This window comes from Ptiloglossa arizonensis, chromosome 1 (assembly GCF_051014685.1).
Source record: "Ptiloglossa arizonensis isolate GNS036 chromosome 1, iyPtiAriz1_principal, whole genome shotgun sequence".
NCBI lineage: Eukaryota > Metazoa > Arthropoda > Insecta > Hymenoptera > Colletidae > Ptiloglossa > Ptiloglossa arizonensis.
The window spans coordinates 25,208,091-25,232,044 of NC_135048.1; the positions used below are offsets into that span (position 1 = coordinate 25,208,091).

The window sequence follows — 23,954 nt, forward strand, 5'->3', positions numbered from 1 at the left end:
TCTCACGTGCAATGTACTTCGTACGAAACGTTTCTCGATTGGTAACGGTAACGATGTATTTCGAATAGTTCTTATCGAGTCACTCTGTATGGTCTCGCGTTAATAACAATGCGACCTTGATTTTTTTTTCTCTCGTAGTAAACACCGCTTGTTATCGCGAACAATTCATAGCTGAACGAGCATGGATTTTTTTTCTTTTAAAAAAAGATTTCTTTATATTTAGCTCTTTAGTTTCTAGGATAATCGAACTTTGTCCGGAACGTACGAATTGGATCGATGCTCGTTTACGAGTTATGAATTTTTCGATCGCACGGTTCTGGACTTTGGGTCGACTTCAAAGTGATCGATGCGACAGAGCGGGGAATGGATTCTGCGCGAAAAAGTAAGTCGAGATTGTCGATGAAATTTTGCTCGAAACGGCTCGAGGAATCTCACTTTCACGAGAAAAAGAAATAAAAAACTTTACCTTCGATGGAACTATTTCCTTCCATCGGTTACTATTACCGGACGCTCGACTTGCACAGTACGTTGCAACTTTCGACCTTGAATTATCAATTATGTACAAGCGTCGCGTGAGCTGCCGCAAAGCTGCGAGGCGATTAACTGAGTTTGTGAAAAAAGAAAATATACCGCGAAACACTTTTCAACATCGGTTCGAATCTTGTCAATCTCGTACGAACGACGTAAGGCGTGCATAAATGAAAAAATTAACAACGATAAAATTCTGTATCCGCGATGACTTTCGTATTTAAAGTACGCGTCGACAACTTTCTTCGCGTACGTTAAACGAACAATCGATCCTAGCAACGATTCGAGAATGTATTTACATTTTCGTAATAAGTTTCACCAACCAAAGCTCACGATGCACAAATTAAAAAAAAAAAAGAAAAAAAACCAACGTGTAAACAAAATTTGGAAAGTAATCGTACATTACTGTCAACAGATCGCACTTCGTATTCTCGCGTGACCGTCGCCGCCATTTTGCGCGCGACACGGTTGACGGTTTGAAAAAAAAATATTTTACAGCCCCGAAAGTCGAGGTTCCGTTTCTAAACCCCCCGAATCGATCAGGTTCGAATTTAAAGTGTTCCGTATCGGTGGAACTCCTTTCCGTTAATTAAAACTCTCCTCATAATTAATGTTCCGCCCCTTGAGCATCGAGGGAACGCTATGCACCTGTTGTGCCGCAAAGAAGTATCCTCGCGCGCGTTTGTTATCGGGAAAAGAAACAGGTCAAGTGCGAACGACGCAGATTGAATGCAGGAGAAAGAAAGGGAACGGGAGAAAGAAGGGAGAAAAGGGAGCAACAACACCGTACCTCCCATTGAAATGTCCCGTGTTGCTGTAGTTGCGGAATATCGCGGACATGCTCTCCGTTCCGCTGATATTGCCGATGGTGGACGCGTTCCGCCTGATGTAATCCATGGCGTCTTTCATCGCGAGCTTCGAGTACGTTTCCAGAATTTTCGGCTCGGCGCCGCAGTGGTGTCTCACCAGGTACGGCCGGATGAATTTATTGTCGAATCGTTTGAACCTGAAAAATAGTTAAAGTACAGAAAAAAAAAAAAAATGAATGAAAAACGACGTTGTTGACGCTTTCGCTACGACGGTCCTCTCCAAAAGTGTAGCAGATTCGTCGATAAGTTTCGTCGTTCGATAAAATTTACCGAGCAGTATAGTGCCAAGTTGCTCGATAAGTTTTGTCGTTGGATAAAATATTACATTATACAGTACTGTCCAGTAAGTTTTATCGAACGACGAAACTTATCGAACAACTTAGTACATATGGCGCGTGAACAATTATCGAGGTTTAGGTTCGCGTCTCGCGGTTGAGAAATAGTCGCTGATTTTTGAAAGAAAAGAGAGTTTTTCTTCCATGTTAGATGTTTGTCATTTGTTAGTGCATTTATCTTAATCGAATATTGAAAAAGGTTTGAAGCATAAGTTGGAGTTGTAACATATAGCTTAACTATTGGGTTGTTCGGAAAGTTATTTCGTTTTCTCTTAGTGAAAATGAAACACGATTCTTTCAGAGTGTATAAACACTTAAGAGTGTATAAACATTTAGACACGATTTTTCAGAGTGTATAAACATTTATACACGATTTTTTCAGAGTGTACAAACATTTATACACGATTTTTTCAAAGTGTATAAACATTTATACACTCTAAAAAAATCATGTTTCAAAAAAAAAAACGAAATAACTTTCCGAACAATCCAATATAATGGATTGTAATATAGCGAATATACGAATGACGTGTCGTGGACACTATAGTCGTCCGTTGTAGCGAAACGGTTGATCTATTCGCGACGCGTCATGTACAGTACGCGTGCGAGAAGATTGCGTCTGGAGTCACGGCCGGGTCGTATAGGTTCAGGGGCTATCTCATCGAGCGTGTGCTATAGAGAGCTGGTAAGTTGGCGAGTTTACGGAAGATGGGTTCGATTGGCAACAGTGGAGCATTTCCAATGTTTTTCGTGGACATTTTCGGTATTGGTCGATTTTGTCACCGCCATAAATGGGATTAGGTAACGAAGAGAAGGGTATCGACGTAACGAGATTGAGCGAGATGGGTTAAAGCGATCGGTGTGATGAAGTTCATTGACGTATCCACGTTGTATATATAAGAATATGACACTATAATGTTGCGTCTTAGAATACATTCAAGGAAACTTTACCATCGATTTGATAAGATTTTCAAGATTTTCCGGGTAGAGATAAATTCGAACGCCTACATTTAAACATTGAATTTTTAACGATTAAGAACGAGTCGAGTTACGTCGGATCAAATAAGGATAGAAAATAATAAATCGAAATGAAAGGAGTTCGTAAGAAGGAGTCGATAAAAGTAACGTGTAATAAGAAATAGTAACGAATATGCTCTCCTGATTCTACTATTATGTCAACGAGTGTCACTGGAAACTTAAAAGCGGGGACTATGCGAAAGTCAAAGTTGAAACAAGCGAAGCTACCGAAATACTCTTCCTGTCTCTGCGTCGTCTCGCTTGCCAACTTACCAGCTTCCTATAGTAGGTGTACACACATTAGCATACACTGGCATTCTCTCCACGAGGAAAACGGATTCCGTGTGGAAAGAACGCTGGTTAACGCGGTACGAAAGGATTTTTATCGTTTCGTGTGCCATCACGGTTATTCCAAGTACTTCGTTAGTGGACGACGAAGGAATTATGTTCCTCTCGTATAGCTCTGTCTAGAAGTATTACGACACTTAGCAAACGACTCGAAGGGAATATTTCCACGGTTGATATTTTACATCGTAAAAAAGAAAAAGTAGGTAGTTACGTCGCGTGGAACTTAGCGAAAATACCAACACTCTTTCCATACGAAACGATACTTCAAATCCTTAAAAATAATATAAAAAAAGTAAAAATGAAAAATTATTGACGATAAAAATACAACGCCTACAGCGAGAACCGTATTTTACTCGAAACGGTTTTTTCGTTTCTCTTTTACGAAAAATATAGGCTAAGCCGATATTTATGGACGAAGGTGTGTATCGAGAGGATACAATGACAGAAAAAACAATTAAAAACAACCGAGAATTATAATTCCTTCGACTCTACCGATGGAAGGTAACGAGAAAAAAGAGAACGCGACTTCGAATCTGGTAATTCACGTGTCTGTTCGAAGGAAATGGCCTCCGAATTGGAACAGGATCCCCCGAATGCAATCTCCTCGCGCGCGTACAGTATCTAACCGGTGATTCGTGGATGCACGTCTTCGACGAATCTATGCATTAAGATGAATAAAAAATGTTACGCGAGCATAGATCGTACTCTGGCACGGTTACCGAGTTATCGAATATTAATGGAAACGCACGCCCGGAGCCTCGATAATTTCAAGAAAACGGGGTTTGGAACGTTCGTGAGTATCTCGAGGTTCGTGCAACGATCGGGGTAACCGATCCCGTAACGAAGAATCTTTACTCGCACGGTGTGTTTCCACTATCTGTGATTACTCCAATTTCTCCAGTTTCGTTCACCGTTCCCTCCACCTACCCCCGATTCAAGACAACGCAACGAACGAGGTACACGTGCAATCGTCAAGGTTGTGCGTTCACGGAGTCTCTATTGTATTCGTTTAGCGCGTTGATGGACACCTTGCAAAAAGGGTTCGTTACCCCCTTCCACTGGCCAACGTTTGCACAAACAACCGTGTTCTTCGATCCACGAGAAAAGATACGAAACCCGTTCGAGGATTATCCCATCGTCAGCTGTTTTCCTACTGGTGGTGGTGGGTGGAGGGGGAATCGGTGCCAAGACGCCGCTTCCTTTAATCTTACCTAACTCGGAAACTATGGTCACGTACGAGCCATGTTCTCACGGAACAGTTTTCGTTCCCTTTAGCGCGTGGGATTTATTCCCCGAAGTATTGTCGTGCATTTATCACCCGGTACCCGGTCCACCATAGACGTTTCATTAGAACTGTGGCGAGAGAGAAAAAAGAAAAGCGAAAGAAAAAGAGAAGCTATGTATACTTGTCTCGAACGTGGTAGTTGCCGTGCTTCCCTAAAATGTCCTCGATCCCCGCCATAACGTGATCCATTATCTGAAAACAGAAATGTCATTTCCTCCTGGATATTTTTTTTTTCTTCTCTCTCTCTTCTTTTTTTTTTACACACGGGGGTGTATGCGGTGGGGTCGGTGGGGGTGGGTTCGAACGTCACCGTTCCGCCGCTTATTATATCCGTTATCAGGCATGATATACGCCAAGAGTATCAAACCGCGAAACGACTCGGTTAATTTACTGGCCCATTGTTCTTGTTTCGACACGTTCATTTACGAACACCGGCCGCCGTTGAAAATCAATGCGATCCTTGCGCGAGAACGCGGGACCTGGGGGGAGGGGGGGTCGGCGCGGGGTACGGGGACGACGATCATTGATTTTCCCCCGTATCGCGGCCCCGACTGTTCTTTTTCAATATTTACTTTAACGACAGGAGCATGCAACGCGCGCGCCGCGCCGCGGTCTATAATTTATACACGCGCGCGCCGCGGTTGCCCCCCGTGTCCAGTTTTTCCATCGCTCCTTGTGTTTTTATTAAAACGATCGATCCGGTTGTTCGGCGCGCGAAACGTTGTGCGAAGAAAAGAAAAAAAAAGGAGAAGAAAAAGAAAACGAGAAAAAAATTAAGGGGGGCCCTGTGTTCGGTTCTTCTATCCCCCTTGTGTTTTTATTAAGACGATCGATCTGGTTGTTCGGCACGCGAAACGTGTGAAGAAAAGAAAAGAAGGAAAAGAAAAAGAAAAGAAAAAGAAAAGAAAAGAAAAGAAAAGGAAAAGAAAGATGAAGATAAAGGGGGCCCCCCGTGTCCGGTTCTTTCATCACCCCTTGTGTTTTTATTAAAACGATCGATCCGGTTGTTCGGCGCGCGAAACGTTGTGCGGAGAAAAGAAAAAAAGGAGAAGAAAGAGAAAACAAAAAAAAAGAATTAAGGGGGGCCCTGTGTTCGGTTTTTCTATCCCCCTTATGTTTTTATTAACACGATCGAAATGGTTGTTCGGCACGCGAAATGTGTGAAGAAAAGAAAACAAAGAAAAGAAAAAGAAAAGAAAAGGAAAAGAAAAACGAAAAAGAAAGATGAAGATAAAGGGGGCCCCCCGGTTCCGGTTTTTCCATCACCCCTTGTGTTTTTATTAAAACGATCGATCCGGTTATTTGTCGTGTGAAACGTTGTACGAAGAAAAGAAAAAAAGGAAAAGAAAAAGAAAACAAAAAGAAAATAAAGGGGGGCCCTGTGTTTGGTTCTTCTTTCCCCCTTGTATTTTTATTAAACCGATCGATCCGGTTGTTTGTCGCGCGAAACGATGTGCGAAGAAAAGAAAACATGGAAAAGGAAAAGAAAAGAAAAAGGAAGAAAAGAGGATAAAGATAAAGGGGGCCCCCCGTATCTGTTTTTTTCATCACTCCTTATGTTTTTATTAAACCGATCGATCCGGTTGTTTGTCGCGCGAAACGTTGTACGAAGAAAAGAAAAAAAGAAAAAGAAAACAAAAAAAAAAAAATAAAGGGGGGCCCTGTGATTGGTTCTTCTTTCCCCCTTGTATTTTTATTAAACCGATTCGGTCGTTTGTCGCGTGAAACGTTGCACGATGAAAGATAGGGTAGACAAGAAAAGGAAAAAGGAAAAAAAGAAATGAAAATGAAGGGGGGCACGATCCACGTCGTGGAGCGCACGACACGCACCCGTTCGTGAATCCTCTCGTTCATGGTCGGCTTCTTCCTCTCCGCCCTCTTCACGTTCAGAATCTTCACGAGCGGCTTGATCGTGATGCCCTGAAAACAGATTCACCTGACAGCTCCGAGTCGTCGTGAAACAAGGTGCGCGCGAGAACGCGCGACCCAAGTGCTATTGTACGACAATAATAGGTGTTGCTCGAGTGTGTTCCGAAGAGGTTGGTTTAATTTATTTAAACGCCTTTGTTCGTCGATGTTAACGCGAACAAATACGTCGGTTTAATAATATTTCGATCGAAGAGAATTTCAAATTTTTCTACACCGACGAATCTACAGTGAATACAATCGTCGTTTGTGGACCTATTTTGTTGAAAAGTTGATCGAATCTTGATGAAAGAATGGAGAACTCGTGTGTAAAGTTTCATTAAAATTCATTTGACCGTTTAGACGCAATCGTGTGTCACAGATGTACTGTTCGAAGCTGAGAAGTTTACCTCTGGAAGGAATTGCGTACCGTATCGGGTCAGACATTTCGGTCAGACATTCGACGGTTCGTGATCGAGCAAAAATTGCTCGTATTGCATTCTCTTTAATTCAAGAGTCATCTTTTAATCTTCCACCTATAGCTATACCACGCTCCCGAGTAAAATGTCACCAGAGCCAATTAATCCTTTCTGTGCGAAAGGTATTTTTCCAGAACGCCAACAGTACAAATTTCTTTCGATAAATCGCGATTAGTATAACTCGATACGCGTTGTTAAAAAATAAATTATCCAATATTTTCATCGATAACAAAATTCTAGTTGCCCGTTCATTCGCGTTCGTTGGAAATTCTTTTCACCGTAATTATAGACCAAATTACGTTTCACTTTTCGATTTCGCGTTTAATTAAGGTAACCGCGGGCTCAATGAAATTTCCATACGCGTAATCCAATCCTCGCTGGTTGATCGTCCGACAATTGAATCTCCCTATCGCGGAGGACCTCTTGAAACTCAAGATCGAAACGTCGTTCCTCGCGAATAAATAACAAGCATCTCGTATCCGACTATTTTCATACTTAATCCGGTCTTTCAGCTCGCCCGGGTCGTCTTTAATTTTATTCCCGTTCGTTTCGCCGGATGTTCCATCCGTTTCTCCGATCGTGATCGAATTGATCCCGGCCCGACTGATTACGTAGCAAATTGCGCCACTTGAGAATTGAAAAGTATTTTCCTCGAGCGCGACATCGTCGTCGTCCTCGTCTGACAAGGAGCTCCGTCTTTCTCGGTACGGAAGCCGTGTGTCGGGTTGGCCTTTTGTTCGTAGGCTCTCCTGGTCGCGAGGATCGACCGGATGTCGCGAGGCTGCGTCCACGACCACCGACGAACGTCGATATCGAGTTTCCGATCGATTGCGCGACAAAGTCGATGGTGTTTTTAGAACTAATGGAGCCGCGGACCCGGTTCCACTGTGATCGCAAACAGAACGCGCCTTCGGGACGAGAGAGGGTGTTTTTTTTTCTCATTCCCTTCTTCTTTTTTTTTTTTTCAACCACCCCCCACTCCCTACCCTCACCACCCTCCCCCGAGCGGCAACGCTTGAACCTTTCGCGGTCTAATTGCGTTCGTATTTCATTCGCTTAGCCCTTGTTTTAGATCGTTTGAATTCTCCGTTTCGAAGGAGCTCGGCCCGGGGAATTAAAGCCAATAATTACACGCCGACGGGTGAACGTCAACGTGGAGAAATTTTCCGCGATTTTCACGAGTCACGAACGAAACTTTCCCGAACACCGAACAACTACAAAGAACGTGCCGCGGAAAAAGGGAAGGTTCCAATTTGTCCACTTCCTGTTCGATCGCGCTTTTACACGATGATAAATAGTTCAGGTACTCGTCGCAACGGGCGAAACGTTGAACGCGGACGTTCGATATTTATTCCGGATATAATTAATTAAAGTTACGTATCGAGGGTAACTCGACGAATCGTGTACACCGCGTAGAACCGTCCGGTTTTTTTTCAACGTGCCATTTTTCTCTCGCGAACGAGGGAACACCTTTCACTGTAGCCTTTCAGGTACTCGGTGTCGTGTAAGTGTACAATGTATTTTATTTATAACACCGTGGACTGTTTCGTCCTGGTGCGACACAGTTCACCGAATAATCGATCGATTTTTCATTTGTGCCACGACGATGTCAAGGTTAATATGCACATCGTGCGAGGTGTGTTAAACTTTAATTATTTATATCTCGGAAACGATCGAGCGTATGCATACAACGTTACCGTGCATCTCGAGGAGGACCTTTGCTTTAATTTTCCGCGAAAGCTCGTTAAAATCGGAACGAGACGGATCGGTTTCTACATAAATGATACGTTGCGTTTCCACGTGACCGGATCGATGGTGGAATAACATTTAGAAAAACATTCTGATCGTTAAATACGAAGGCCATGGCCGTACCCTAGAGTTATTCACTATAGGTGTATAAAAGTAGGAAAGAATTCGTTCGCGTGGTATTATACCCACGCGGTCGTAATGTCACGGGGAAATATACTTGCGGCTAGCAGACCGCGCGTTGATTGTCATAACAGCCTGCGTCGAGACATGTTCGAGTTTATCCACAGTTGTCTACGATGTCAAAATGACTGAGGCAAGTAATAAAGGTTGGTGTAGTACGTTGGCAACATGTGGCGTAACAGTGATACAAACTGGTGATAACATGTTACGGGAGAGATTCACTTTCGACGTAGTAGGCCAGTCTTTTGCTAAACGTCACTCGCGGGGAACGTTATCCAGCTGTCTGGTATCGATTTCGTCCTTCTACAAGTATTTTCTTAAACGTACGAATAGTAACGGAAAATATTTTTCTACGGAAAATCTTTTCGAAAATAATATTACTATTTAATACGTAACACGTAATTTGTTGAACGCACGAACAGTAATTTTTTTTATGGAAAATCTTTTCAAAACTAGTAATACAATTTAATACGTAAAACGTAGTGTGTTAAACGTTCGAGTAGTAACTTTTTTTACGGAAAATCTTTTCAAAACTAGTAATACAATTTAATACGTAAAAACTATTTTGTCAAGCGCTCGAATAGTAATTTTTTTTACGGAAAATCTTTTCAAAACTAAAAATACAATTTAATACGTAAAAACTATTTTGTCAAGCGCTCGAATAGTCATTTTTTTTACGGAAAATCTTTTCAAAACTAAAAATATAATTTAATACGTAAAAAGTATTTTGTCAAGCGCTCGAATAGTAATTCTTTCTATGGAAAATCTTGTCAGAACTAATAATACAATGTAATACGTAAAAAGTATTTTGTTAAGCGCTCAAATAATAATTTTTTTTATGAAAAATCTTTTCGAAAGTAATAATACAATTTAATACGTAAAAAGTATTTTGTTAAATGCTCGAATAGTAATTATTTCTATGGAAAATCTTTTCAAAATTAATAATACAATTTAATACGTAAAAAGTATTTTGTTAAGCGCTCGAATAGTAATTATTTCTATGGAAAATCTTTTCAAAATTAATAATACAATTAAATACGTAAAACGTATTTTGTTAAACGCTCGAATAATAAGGGAAGCATTTTGTTTTGCACCCGATCTCGATCTTAAATTCAAAGAAAGGAAAAGGTCCTCGAGGATTGAAAAGCTGTTCACAACCAATCGTATCATTTAATACGTAAAAAGTACTTCTGCATTATTCACGAATTTTAACCGCGAAAAGGGGATTTTTAAAATAAACACGAAGATAATTTCTCGAGCTCGAATGTAACGAAAATTCTGTTTTGCCTTCTACATAAATTAACACGTAAATCTGTTCTCGGCGGTAAAGAAGTTGCATCTTGTGCGTTTATCTTTAGAATTAATAATAAAAAATGCCCGAGACGAGCGAAGATTAAATGTCTGACGGTTGGAGTACATTTTGGGGAAAATACAGATTATAAACAGAACCAATTAGTACTCGTTTCATTAATGATGAAAGGGCGGTGAAATTTATTATCAAAGGTATTTCAAGAGCCTCCTAGTCGTATCGAAGGTTGCAATTAAATGACGATTATTGAAACGTTGTAAAATACAACCGGTTCGATCGATCGTTAATATTGCAAAGACGCAGAATGTTAATTCACGGCTGACACATTATCGATTTACCAATTTGTCCTTCCCGAATATTATTTTCCAATTAGTCCTCCGTAAGCGTGATTCATTCACGAATCGTACGTTTCTGTTTCAATAAAGTTTTCCAGCTATTTTCGTATTTCCGTATTTATTTCGTCTCGTCTATAAATACACGAGAAGCGTCGGCGCCGTAACGAAACGACGCTTCAACCCTTTCAGCCGCTCTCGGCTTCGTCTCTTCTCCTTTCCATTCCCCCTTTTCGTAATTTGTGAAATTAACAATAATTAGTTCCCATTGTAATCTGTATTTCTCTTACAGTATACTCCCTGCCCGAGATACTCGGTGCACGCGAAAGTGAAATATCATAAGTCGTGGAAACGACGATTCTTGGTCGCGGTTGGGGTTGGTTTTTTTCATCATCTAAAATCCGAGATTGACCACGAAATACGCGTCTCTATAAAAACCGCTACCGCACGTTCGTATAACGCTGGCTAACATCCACGTGGAACGTTAAATATTCTATCGAATGTCAAACACACCACCGAGTATGCGTAAATTTCGATTTTAACGCCAGAAGTACCGCAACTGAACGTATTCCCATTTGTATCCGACCACACATCTTCAAAGTTGATAAATTGAAGGACAGATAAATTCAGGAGTACCATTAGTTGTTTATTTCGATAATTGTCCACGAATATTGTAGTGAAAGACACCGTTGATAATTAAGTAATTATAAAAAGAAGTTCGAAGTAGGTCAAATCGAACTCTTCGGTAGTGTTCATTTTTGAGAATAAAATACGTTCGAAAGTATTCGTGTAAAAAGATTCATCGCTTCGGAGAAATATACACGAGGTCGGACTATGGGTCGAAGAGTGTTCTGGGAACACGTGAACCATATATTTCACACTGTAGATAAGAATTAGGGGACCCAGTCAAACTGGATCTAATACCCTCTTTTACACTCGAGTTTCGTCTCGCCCTGGGTAAGGTTCTAGCAAGAATGATATACCTTCTCGTGAAATAAAATATAAAATAAAATACAGTACGCTATAGTTACTTCTTTTAATAACCCAAAACTTCCAATACTCGCGTTAAATTTCAAGACCTCCACTCTATCTTGAAATATACAATTCCTTGTTAAACACCTGCGAATTAAGCACCGATCGAAAGTAAGTAACGCGAAATGTTTCTTCCATTTTCCACGGTTCGATTAATTGATTCACGAGCATCGTTGTCTATTTCGATAATTGTCCACGAATATTTTATTCAAAGACACAGTTGACAATTGAGTAATTTTGAAAAGAATTTCGAAACAGGTCAAATCGGACCACTTTGGTGGTCCAAGTTGTTAAAAACACTTTCACTCCCCTCCTCTCTGGTTGAGAACGATATATTGGGGTAAGAATTTGAAAATTTCTCGAGTATCCACCCCCCAAAAATCATGGTTGAGTTCCGGAGAGCTTTCCGCTTACACTGGTTTCGGGAGGTTTACCGATTAGAATTTAAAACTCGGGGAAATTTCGTGAAAGTAAATTCAACCTGGGTCATTGAATGGTCGGTTCCCCCCGGTTCTGAATCAACATTTCCGAAAGTTCGCCGCACTGGAACCCCAGGGCCACTGGAACCCCACGAGAACCACACTCCGGCGAGATGTTGATTCAGAGAAAAGGGATTTTCCCTGCTATTATATTACCCCTCTTTAAATCGAACAACCGTGCCCCTATTGTCTACCTAACAATTTCCGCTGGAAATATTCGAGCACCGCGGGAACCACGTTCGGTATTATTATTGTAAACGTGCCGTGAGTCGAGCCACTTTTTAAGTGGCACGGCCACCGATCAATGAACCCACGCGCGACAGATGCGAGACCCTCAAGATTTTCAACCACCGAACCACCGCGTTCCGGTAATTCTAATAAAAGCCACGAAATCAAAACTTCGAACCGAAGTTACGGGAGTTTCCGTTGAAATTCTAAAGAAATCTGACTTTACGCGGTAAGGGGGAGGGGGGCTTGGAGGAAGGGGACCGTTCGACCGGAATGGAGATTGCTCCCCTCGAACAAGATTCTTTTTATTCCTCGTTAGGAAGAGATCGTTGCTGCTTAGGTATTTTCTTTTAGATGGTCGATTGTGGATCGTCTTGGAGCATCGAACGCAAGGAAACGTGATTCCTTGAACTTTGGCACCCTCTTCTCTGCTTGAAAAAAAAACTGGTGGTTGAGAAATCGAACGAGTCCCGAGGAACGTTCGTTACGGAAATTGTTTATAATTTTTAACGAAAGGTATTTTAGATTTAAGGATTTATTGAGGCTTGGGTAGAGTAGCGCGACTAATGGGGAGCTTGGGGGGGGGGGGGGGGGGCTGATGGTCAGATGTGAAAGAATTTATGAAATTTTGTTAAACAGAAAGATTCTTAAGAACGTTTGTAGAAACGATGAGGGGGACATTTTCTTCTCCGAGATGGAAATTTATGGCTGCTTATAGCTCGGTGGTATGCAAAGAAAAATTTTATTTATTTTAGAAAAATTTTCTTATTTGAAATTTTTGGCTGCTTGAAAAGAATCGATTAATCGGTGACAAAGGAGGGAAAATATTTCCGTTGAGAATTGAGTAATTCTAATCTTCCACCGTCAGAAATTTCAGACAGTTGTTCGCATGTTTAAAAGAATCGATTAATCCGTAATAAACGAGAGAAAATCCCCGAAAGAAAAAAGAATTTCCTCCGTTTCTTCTGCTCGCGAAATTTTCAGTCCGCGTTGCCGTTTGAATCTTTAAAAGAATCGATTAATCCGTACTAAACGGGAGAAAATCTCTCCCTTTGAAATAAAATAATTTTCACCCTCTCTTATTAGAAATTCCTGGCTGCGTCGCTGCTCGAATCTTTAAAAGAATCGATCAATCTGTAATAAATGAGAAAACATGCGCTCCTCACTCTCAAAGTAAACAAAATTTTAAACCCTTTCTATCTGAAACTTTTAACCGCATCGCGACTCGAATATATCCTCCCTACCCTCCCAAAGAATCGATTACTCGTTCTGAAATTACCTCTTCTTCCATTCTGGTCGAAATTTCTGGCTACTGATAGGTTGCTCAATAAGTTTTGTTGTTCGATGAAACTTATCGAACAGTACTACATTGAATAGTACTACATTGTACAGTACTGCATTGAATAATACTACATTGAACAGTACCACATTGAATAGTACTACATTGAACAGTACTACATTGAACAGTACCACATTGAACAGTACTACATTGAATAGTACTATTCTACATTGAACAGTACTGATTTACATTGAACAGTACTACTTTGAATAGTACTACATTGAACAGTACTATATTAAATAGTACTACTTTGAATAGTACTACATTGAACAGTACCGCATTGAACAGTACTACATTGAACAGTACTACATTGAACAGTACCGCATTGAACAGTACTACATTGAATAGTACTATTCTATAATACATTGAACAGTACTAATTTACATTGAACAGTAGTACATTGAATAGTACTACATTGAACAGTATTATATTGAACAGTACTATATTGAACAGTACTTCCTTTCACAGTAGTACATTGAGCAGTACTACATTGAACAGTGTAGTACTAGGTTGCTCAATAAGTTTTGTTGTTCAATGAAACTTATCGATCAGTACTACATTGAATAGTACTATATTGAACAGTACCACATTGAACAGTATAGTACTAGGTTGCTCTATAAGTTTTGTCGTTCGATGAAACTTATTGAACAGTACTACATTGAACAGTACTGTTCAATAAGTTTCGTCGAACAACAATACTTATTGAACAACCTATTATTTAGAGAAAGAAAATCATCGATCGTTCGATCTGATATTACCAGTCCAGGCCCCTCCTCGTCTATCATCCCCTAACTTAACTCTTGCTCAATGGCAGCTGCATGGGAAACGCGACACCGGCTGTTTGCCGTGATAATGCTACAATATTTGCTCGCATCCAAATGCTTGTTTTTCTTATACCTCCGGTGTTGGAAGTTCGTCGATCGTTTCGGTTTACCTGTATGAACACGGTGAAGTAGACGACCGCGATGGTGGTAGTGACGAACATTGGCTGCAACGGCACGTGTCTCGGGTCAATCAGCAGAACCAGAGCGAACGCAACCGCGCCTCGTAAGCCGCCATAAGACATGACGAACTTCTCCACTTTGTCCAGCCTGTGGAGCCGGAATTGATTCGCCACCGCTGTCAGAACGATCACACCTGTAAATTCCATTTCGATCCCCGATTAGGCGCTCGCCGGTGATGTTTCACGCGCGCGACAATGTGACAGACACAGAGAGAGAGAGAGAGAGAGAAAGTGGTAGAGGTAGAGGTAGATGTAGAGGTAGAGACAGAGAGAAAGAGAGAGAGTGAGAGGCTGATTACGCGATCGCTCATGAATTTTTAAAACGTCCTCCGTGCCCTCGACAATTTAGCGGTAAACTGTCGATTGACAACTGGGAAGCCCGCGAGTTCGTGACAGTAAGCCCCGATGTAAACCGATGGTTGCGGAAGAAGAGAGAGTGAGAGAAAGAGTGAGAGAGAAAGAGACGAATCCTGTTAAGAGTCTTCGAAGATTTCGTAACTTAAGCCGCATCCGATTCGCGACGACTTCTTTCGACAATTATTTTTAATTCGTCGATAACACGGTACCGTTCGTTTCGATGTTCCCACAGGGAAAAATATCGGTATTGTACCGATATTTGTTTATATATATCAGAAATACAGAATTAGATCTATATTCTATATATTTTATTCTACTTTAGAGATAGATTTTTGTTCTTTTTTTATTTTGTCAAAGATTTTGTGATTTTTCAAGAATAATACTTGGAAACTGTCGATGTTTTTATGTCAAGCTTTGTAAAATTAACCTATAAAATTAACCTAAAAATTTAACTACCGATATTTCTGTATTTTTCTTCTGTCGATGTCTTTATGTCGATCTTAGTAAAATTAACCTATAAAATTAACCTAAAAATTTAACTACCGATATTTTTATATTTTTCTTCTATCGATGTGTTTATGTCGATCTTGGTAAAATTAACCTAAAAATCTAACTACTGATATTTTTGTATTTTTTTTCTATTGATGTCTTTATGTCGATTTTGGTAAAATTAACCTATAAAATTAACCTAAAAATTTAACTACCGATATTTTTGCATTTTTCTTTCACTCGATAAAATTTCTTTGGAAAAATTTCAATTATCGAGCCTACTCAACTGTAGACAATTTCTACGATAATTGCAAATCGCGACTACAATATTATTATCGAAAGACCGAGAAATACCGGTATTTTATATTGTCGATATTATGTCGGTTTCGATATAGTCGATCCACGAGTTAACACCTATGTAACTCGTGTATCGTGCGCGTGAGATTTCGCGAATTTCCCGCGAAGAAGTGTCCCCCGTGACTCTCGAATTTAATTCACGATTTTCATCGCGTCCCGATGCTTCGAAAGGGACGAAGGGACCCCATTTCGAGTGTGGACGGTCGAGAACGTTAAACGAACGAGCTAATGGTATGCTCGCGGTTCGTTATTTTTTGTTATTCTTAATTTCGAGATCGATTACTTTGATGATAGGGCGTTGCAAGTAATTGGTGTGGAAATTTGCATACGAACGTATGAAACGTTTGTTCGGGGCTACGCTACCGACTCGTCGCGGCCAGGTTGGATGCAGCACCGAACAATGTGCGAACAATTCGTAGAAACTTGTTTCTAGGTTGGCGGATAAGGTGCACTCGAGCGTTTTCGGTGCGGTAACGCTTCGAACTATCGGGTTGGATGAATAGTTTGTTTCCTTTTTCCTCTCTATTTTTTTTCTTTTTTCTTTTTTTGTCTCTTTCAAAGAAATTCGAAACAGCATCGAAAGGCAGAGCAGTAACAAATATTCGCGCGTTTTTTTTCGAAGGATTAAACGTCGACCGGTAACAGGTTACGCGCAACGCGGGTGAAGTTAAAGCAAAACGTAATCGCGTTGTACCGAACGAACGTCATGTACCGAAAGAAACAAGAATTTTTCCAATCCGGTAAAAGTGGACGTATCCAACGTACAAACGATTTTACACCATCGGACTTGTTCGTTAATTTTCACATTTCGCGCTTGAAATTTTCGATTCACTTTGTACGATAGAATATAGTACTACCGACAACGTGGTTTCGAAATAAAAAGAAAAGAATGTTCAATCGGTAAAATCGAGGCTGTTATCAAATATAAAAATATATCTCAGTATCGCGTCGCGAGAACGAACGTCTCGAAGTCGGTGGTAAGAACGCTTCGATCGGTGAAAAAAATTGTTTTCGTTCCACCTCGAAGGACAAATGTTTCGTTTATTACGAACGAATGGTTCGAATAATGGAACACTCGAAACACGAGACGAGTGGTTCTCGATCGTAGTTTCTCGCTCCAAGTACGTTCGTACGCCTCTTTCCACCCACGGAATATCCTCGAGATCGTCCAAAAATCTAGAAAACGTTCAATCTCCCGTCGCGTGCCAAAAAATCCACGCCTCGAACGTTCCTGGCGCCGCTAAAGACCACGCGCGAGGAACGATATTTTTCGAACGCAAGTTCAACGTTGTATTCATTCTGCGTTAAATATTGTACCCACGGTAGCGGAGAACCAGCAGAATTTATTAGACTATCCCAGAGACGCGATCGTTATCCCGAGTTGAATATCTTCCAACCTTCCGACCCAGTTTTTCGAAACTTCGAGAAAATTAAACGCGCGATACAAAATATCGAAATGGGAATAAGTAAAGAGAAAGTAGTAAATAGAAATATGTAATAAATACACACGATTGTAGATCTACCCATCGATCGTTAAATTAGAGCCCACGGTTCTTATCTAATTACTCCTCGAAACGTCAAATTAGTTAACGAAAGAAGGGGAAAATGTCTTTTGTTATATCGTTCTCTGGAAATCTCTGATCCGGAGTTATTAATATTTACATATAGATGTATGCTGTTGCATAAAAATGATATTCACCATTCGACACAAGTCTCGATGGATTTATAATCTGACGTTCGTGGTTCTTCCTTTAGTTACGTATTCTCTCCCGTTATTATTGTTCGCGCGTCAGTATTCTCGTACGCTCGATTTTCCCCGAGAGGAGAGCTTCCCGCGAAGACCTCGACAAACGTTCCAATCGTGACAACGATTATGCAGTAGCGACTTCTCCTCTCCTTCACCTGCCCGCATCGCCCGGACGAATCCCACAAGGAACGATGTTTCTCGGGCAGCAAATCGCGTAACCGGTAAGTGACGCACGATAAGCGGTGATCGGTTTAGCTTAAGGCTCTTATCTACGTTGATACCATTAGCGACTCCGAACTCGTCCGAATCGCTTGCTATTGCACACACAGACCCCCTCTCGCTCGATACATCGACTCCCCCCCTCCGGCGGCGCGATTACGCGCGGCCTTGCGACTCTCTCGGGCCCCCTGTAACCGACGGGGGGTAGAGAGAAAGAGGGCGAGAGGGGGTGAGTAAGTAAGTGGAGCAAGCGAGCGAAAGAGAGAGCGAGTAAGAGAATGAGTGAGCGTGTGAACGAGTAAGTGAGTGATGAGTGATAATTGGTGGGTAAATGAGTTTGCGAGAGAGTGGTAAGTAGTGTGTAAGTGAACGAGTGATGAATAGTATGTGAGTAATAAGTGGTTTGTAAGTGAGCGATGAGTGATAATTGGTGAGTAAATGAGTTTGCGAGAGAGTGGAAAGTGATGTGTTACCGAATGAACGATGAGTAGTGAGTGGTGAGTGAATAATAACTGGTGTGTAAGTGTTTCAGTGATGACTGATGAGTAGTGAGTGGTAATTGAGTAATAAGGTGTCTAAATGAGTGAGTGATGAGTGATAATTGGTGAGTAACTGAGTTTGTGAGAGAATGGTAACTGGTGTGTTAATGAACGAATGATGAGCAGTGAGTGGTGAGTGAGAGAGTAAGTGAATGGCAAGTGAGTAATAATTGATGTGTAAGTGTTTGAGTGATGAGTGACAAGTAGTGAGTGGTAATTGAGTAATAAGTGGTGTCTAAATGAGTGAGTGATGAGTAGTGAGTGGTGATTGAGTAATAAGTGGTGTCTAAATGAGTGAGTGATGAGTAGTGAGTGGTGTCTAAATGAATGAGTGACGAGTAGTGAGTGGTGATTGACTAATGAGTGGTGTCTAAATGAGTGAGTGATGAATAGTGAGTGGTGATTGAGTAACAAGTGATAATTAAGTGAGTGACGAGTGACTGGCTAAGTGAGAAAGAAAAAGATAGATAGATGGATAGATAGATAGAGAGAGAGAAAGAGGGAGAGACGCAACGCAGTCTTGAAAGCATTTTCGTCGCGTCGCGTTCCAAACGCGGCGACCTTGAACTCACCGAGGATTCGGTAGACGGAGCAGAAGACGATGGTCATGAGGACGAACCACGTGTTCCAGTTGTGCGTGTTGTTCACCGTCGCCACACCGAGGAACATAAATATGATCGTCTCCGAGCCGCTTGACAGCATTTTCATCGTGTACTTCACGGTGGTGTGTGACTTGTGCGATATATTTGCCTCCACGTAGTTCTTCATGGTGATGCCGCAGAATGTGATCCTGCGATACAAAAGGGTCACGGCTAATGGGCGAGGAGGAGGAATGTAAAAGGTGTGTGCCGGGGGGTGGTGGTTGGTTTCCAGAGAAGAACCGTGTACCAGAGAGTGTGTGTGAGAGAGAGATAGAGAGATAGAATAGGTTTGGGGAAACTCGAGTTATCGATTCGACGAGCCGCCGTTTCCTAAACGCCCGTCGAAATTAATTCGGACGTACGATCCGGGACAGCGGCGTCGGTGGTGGTGGTGGTGGTGGTGGTGGTGGCGGCGTTTACGGAATCGATGTTCACGGTTGGGTTAGGGGACGACGCAGATGGGGGAGAGACGCGGTTTTGGGGTTACGGCTACGAACGGGGATCGACTTCGATGTGTGTTCGCGAGTTAGTGCCGATTCTGGCGATTGGGAATGATACCGAATCAATACCATCGATATCGAACGTTGAGTTATAATCCGAGCGTCGCGCGATATCGAGCGCGTGTACACTCTCTTCGTCGAGAGTATGCGTTCGGGGGGCGGAGCGTGGAGGGGAGGCGTGGCGGGCGATTGTATTGGTCGCGGACGCCCTCGCTCGTTCCTGATACACGATTAGCGAACCGATCGATACTTTTCCACGGGTTTCATCGATAATGAAATTTTGATTTCTTTTACTTTCGCGTAAGCGCGCGATTATTACCATGGTTACTTTTACGAATAGTATCGGTATTGAAAACTGATAATTATTCCTAAAAATATTCTTGAAAAATAAAGAGAACGTTGACCGTACTTTTGGTCCCTCCTACTTAAACTTTGAGTTTCGTATTATTGAAAATTGATGTTCCTTTGCGAGACGGAAATAGAAACATTTAAAAGAAAACGTACCGTGTGTTCGCGTCCAAGTTGTGTCGTTTATTTCTCACTCGTGGGCGATTTTAACGATCAACGACAATGTCTTTGGGTAAAATTTCTCAACATTAAGAATGCATTTTACCCAACGAGGACGCAAAGGACTTCTTTCCCTCGGTTAAAATGTCTTTATGCTTCTACTTTGGCCGGTCTCGGATCATTTATGTTCGCGGAAGACTTTAAACCGTAATTACCTGTAGGTGGTTGTAAATGATAAGTAGGCGACTCGATGGTCTTGTAGTTTCTTCCCCCTATTGATTCTCAATAACCTATCCACATAACCCTACGTAATCCTAAGCGATCATTGACCATCGTTTGCGACACGGAACCTACGTGATCGGTGTGTATAACTCGTAATGATAGTGGGATTTGGCGATCGGCCTCGCCAAAATTACGGACATTGTAATAATAATCCCGTATGACGTACAGGGTGGTTAAAAAAAAAAAGAAATACCGTACTCCGCGGCCGGATTAAGATAACCGGCGAGGATCGTTTCTAACAGGGCTGACAGGGTTCGTTTTTTCGACCGACGCCGACTAAGCATTTTTCACTCAGTTTAACGAATACCATACCTCCGAGTAAGAGGGCCCTAACCTCTTAACCCGTTTGAGAGTCTTCTGAAATCTACGCTCCTTAACCTAGAAACCTTTCTTAAAAAAAAAAGAAATTTAATTAAATGCATAAAATAAACTACATAGATATACCCATTCCACCAAAAGAGAACTACTTCGCGCGGCAAAAATCTATTTTCGTATCGCCTCCCTCCCCTCTTCAACGATACAATAATTTCAAATATCAAAAAAAAAAAGACAACAAACGTTCCACGAAGTTCGAGAACCGCTAGTTATATTATCGTTTGTATACTCGCGCGTCGAACCAAAAGAAACTTGAATTTCCGTTTCCTTTTCTCTTGGTTCCAGGGGCCACCATCGGGACATTTTTCTCCCGGAGAAATTCCAACGGGACGAAAAATTTTCGTTAATTTCCAAGACGCCGTCCCGGTCGTGGTCCCGGCCGAACGTTTTGAAAGCGGTAAATCGGATTACCCGGAGGATTAAAATTAGAACTTACGGAAAGAAAGGAATTGGATCTTCGGAAAAAGGACAACGAGGAGACGAGCAGCGGAGCTCGTTAGAGCTAAATAAATAGCGGAACTTTGTACGAATTAGAACCCGGGACTTTGTAACGACCGGAACCGTGCCGCGCGAGTTGAGCGCGGTACCGTATCCTCGATTTTTCTCGAAACCAAAAATTCTTTCCGTTATCGTCCCGGACGGGGTGGGTTCGTTCTCTCCCTTTTTTCCCCGGCGGTCTTCTTTCCCTCGCCCCGGTTAAACGACGCGCAAGATCAGAAGTTATCGTGACTCCGGGGCCGATCGTTCCGCATCGCTATGCTCCGTTACGAGGTAGCGCCTCCCAGGCTCTTTTATGTTAAAGAACGTGACTTTCATTTCTTCCACTTTAAAACTTCTCTGCCGATGGTGCGCGCGCGAGAGATGCGAAATATTGGAAAGTCCGTGTTGCACTGTCCATTACTACTTCGTTGTTGTCGAAGAAACGATGAATTATGCATAAGGCAGACGCCCGCGGTGGGCCAAGCTCTGATCGGGGAACTTAACGCGCAAAGTTCTCGTTCGACAAGCACCGCGGCCACGGTGGCGGTTCGAAGGTGAGTTGATGAAAATACGAGGGACTCGGAAGTTCAAGTGGTAGAAAATTTACAACGCCACATCGGAACTTTTATAACTCGACCGGCGGGGAGGAAATAAATTTCGAAAGATACGAGGGGGGAGGACGTCGCGAGACAGACTACGCGAGAAATCGAGAGACCTCGTCGCGAGTTTCGCGAAACGAGGGATACCGAGAGAAATCGAATCGTCGCGAAACATTGTGGCTAGTTTTCACGAATATCGTACCGTGTTCGATGAAACGATCCACGTTTCGCGAAAATGTAAACCTCGAAGCTTAATAGCTCGCGAAACCAACCCCTCGTCGACCGAGGATCGGGAGTTACCGTCCACTTAACCGAGTCTTTAATTGATACACGGCTCGTGAATATTCAAAAAAAAAAAAGAAGAGAATTAAACTGGCTCCACGGTCGTTCAATTATCAAGGTTTGCGCGTCAACGCCCTTTGTAGGGGTCAGACGAAAAGTAATTCTTACTTTCACCAGTGGAGGGGTTAGTGGTACATGTGCAGGGCACGAGTCTGGGAAATATTAATTATTTTGCGAGTGATATTTGGGAAAGTGAATTTTTTATATTATTGTATATTAAATGTCTTGTCAATATTTCCTAATGTTATTGAACACTCGATAACACTCGAACATTCGTTATTGAACACTCACATAACTAGTTACTAGGTTGTTCAATAAGTTTTGTCGTTCGATAAAATTTATTGAACAGTATAATACTAGGTTGTTTAATAAATTTTGTCGTTCCAGAAAACTTTATGAACAATTTATTACATGGTTGATAGATTTTTGTGGGACAATTTTTCTTTTTTTGTACATTATTTTTTCGTTTCTGTGGATTGTTAAATTGGATCTGCGGTTGTTCAATTATCAAGGTTTGCGCGTCAACGCCCTTTGTAGGGGTCAGACGAAAAGTAATTCTTACTTTCATCAGTGGAGAGGTTAGTGGTACATGTGCAGAGCACGAGCCAAGGAAATATTAATTATTTTCCGCGTGATATTTACAAAAGTGAATTTTTAATATTATTCTATATTAAATGTCTTTTGCCAATATTTTCTAGTGTTACTGATCACTCGATAGTTGTCTCACATAACCAGTTACTAAGTTGTTGAATAAGTTTTGTCGTTCGATAAAATTTATTGAACAGTACAGTACTAAATTGCTCAATAAATTTTGTCGTTCGAGAAAACTTATCGAACAACGTATTATATGGTTGCTAGATTTTTGTGGGGCAATTTTTCATTTTCTGTAAATTATTAAGTTGTTCGAAAAGTCACTTCATTTTCCAAAATGGAGAATATACAATTTAATAAAATGTTTATACACTCTAAAAAAATCGTGTTTCATTTTCACAAAAAAAACGAAATAACTTTCGGAACAATCCAATACTTTTTTACGTTTCTGCGGATTGTTAATCTTCCAAGAATAAATACTTCTTTTATTATTTTATTACAGTCCCGGTTGGTCTGTAAATCATTCTTTTTAAAATTGTATTTGATCGAGTCTGGCCCAAGTTAGCACGAAAAAAAAAATTTTAAGCGATAACCAAGTGAGGCCCTGTATTTCGTCTCTAGTGCCCATCACCGAATAAAGAATTTCAGGTTGGTTGCACGGATTAGCGGGTATCGAGATGGATACATTTGAAATCGGTCTGTTTGTCGGTCAAATAGGACCGCGCGCACCCTTGTTTAATCGTATAGATAAAAATCGACCGAATCGACCAAAGAACGAGCGATTACGGGGCAAGCATATTTGAACAGTTATTACATAGAGCGTACTTCGCATCGCGATCGATCATCGTTGGGTACGACTTCGTTGGGAAACGTGTAAATAATAGACTTAACGAGATTCGCCGTAGCAATTGTAAGTTAAGAGATCGTTGCGGTCGAACGTTCAATTATATACAATATCGACGAAGACGGGATTAACCGGTGCAACAAATTACCGAACAATTAACAGACCGGTAAACGATGGGGAGCGACTCTTTGTGGAGCAGCTCTTTGTCAATACGCGTTGCAAGATTTAATATTAAAAAAAAAAAAAAAAAAAAAAAAAAATGGGCAGAAAGTTTCTTTAGCAATCGACATCAACGAAAAGTAATTTAGAGACATTTGGAGGCTCGTTAAAAAGCATAGAGATCGATCGTCACGGAAACACGCATGGGTAGGAATATACAGATTATCTTGTGGTAATCGGTGGCACGAGCCGCGATACGATCGTTGTATGTTATTCTACGGAAGAAAATGAATCGAAAACGTAAAGTGAAATTTTTTCGTGGAACGTTTCGTTTTCGAGAAAACCGACCGTGAATATTTCCCGGGACACGGGCGCGTATCGCGGAGAGAAAGATTAGTCCCAGGAGAAATTGCGAGCGGTGGTCAGACGCTTTAGTCAGCCATCGTAGAGCCAGAGAGTAAGAAATTACTCGACACTGTTCACATTCTACTTAGTCGTAGTACCACATTCCC

At 41.4% G+C, this 23,954-nt stretch overlaps 1 protein-coding gene across 3 annotated transcripts in view; it reads right to left on the bottom strand.

The window, feature by feature from the left end:
* Nhe2 (Na[+]/H[+] hydrogen exchanger 2) overlaps window positions 1–23,954 on the bottom strand; it is a 47,123-nt gene that overhangs the window by 7,541 nt on the left and 15,628 nt on the right. For all 3 annotated transcript variants that reach the window (XR_012992468.1, XM_076314675.1, XM_076314683.1), the window contains exons 5-9: window positions 18,695–18,912; window positions 14,346–14,548; window positions 6,210–6,299; window positions 4,501–4,571; window positions 1,319–1,534 (exon numbers count right to left, since the gene is read on the bottom strand). Coding sequence is in view for 2 of the 3 variants with exons in the window: in XM_076314675.1 (XP_076170790.1) it covers window positions 1,319–1,534; window positions 4,501–4,571; window positions 6,210–6,299; window positions 14,346–14,548; window positions 18,695–18,912 (798 nt within the window). In the remaining variant the exon portion in view is untranslated. The remainder of the gene's footprint in view (window positions 1–1,318; window positions 1,535–4,500; window positions 4,572–6,209; window positions 6,300–14,345; window positions 14,549–18,694; window positions 18,913–23,954) is intronic.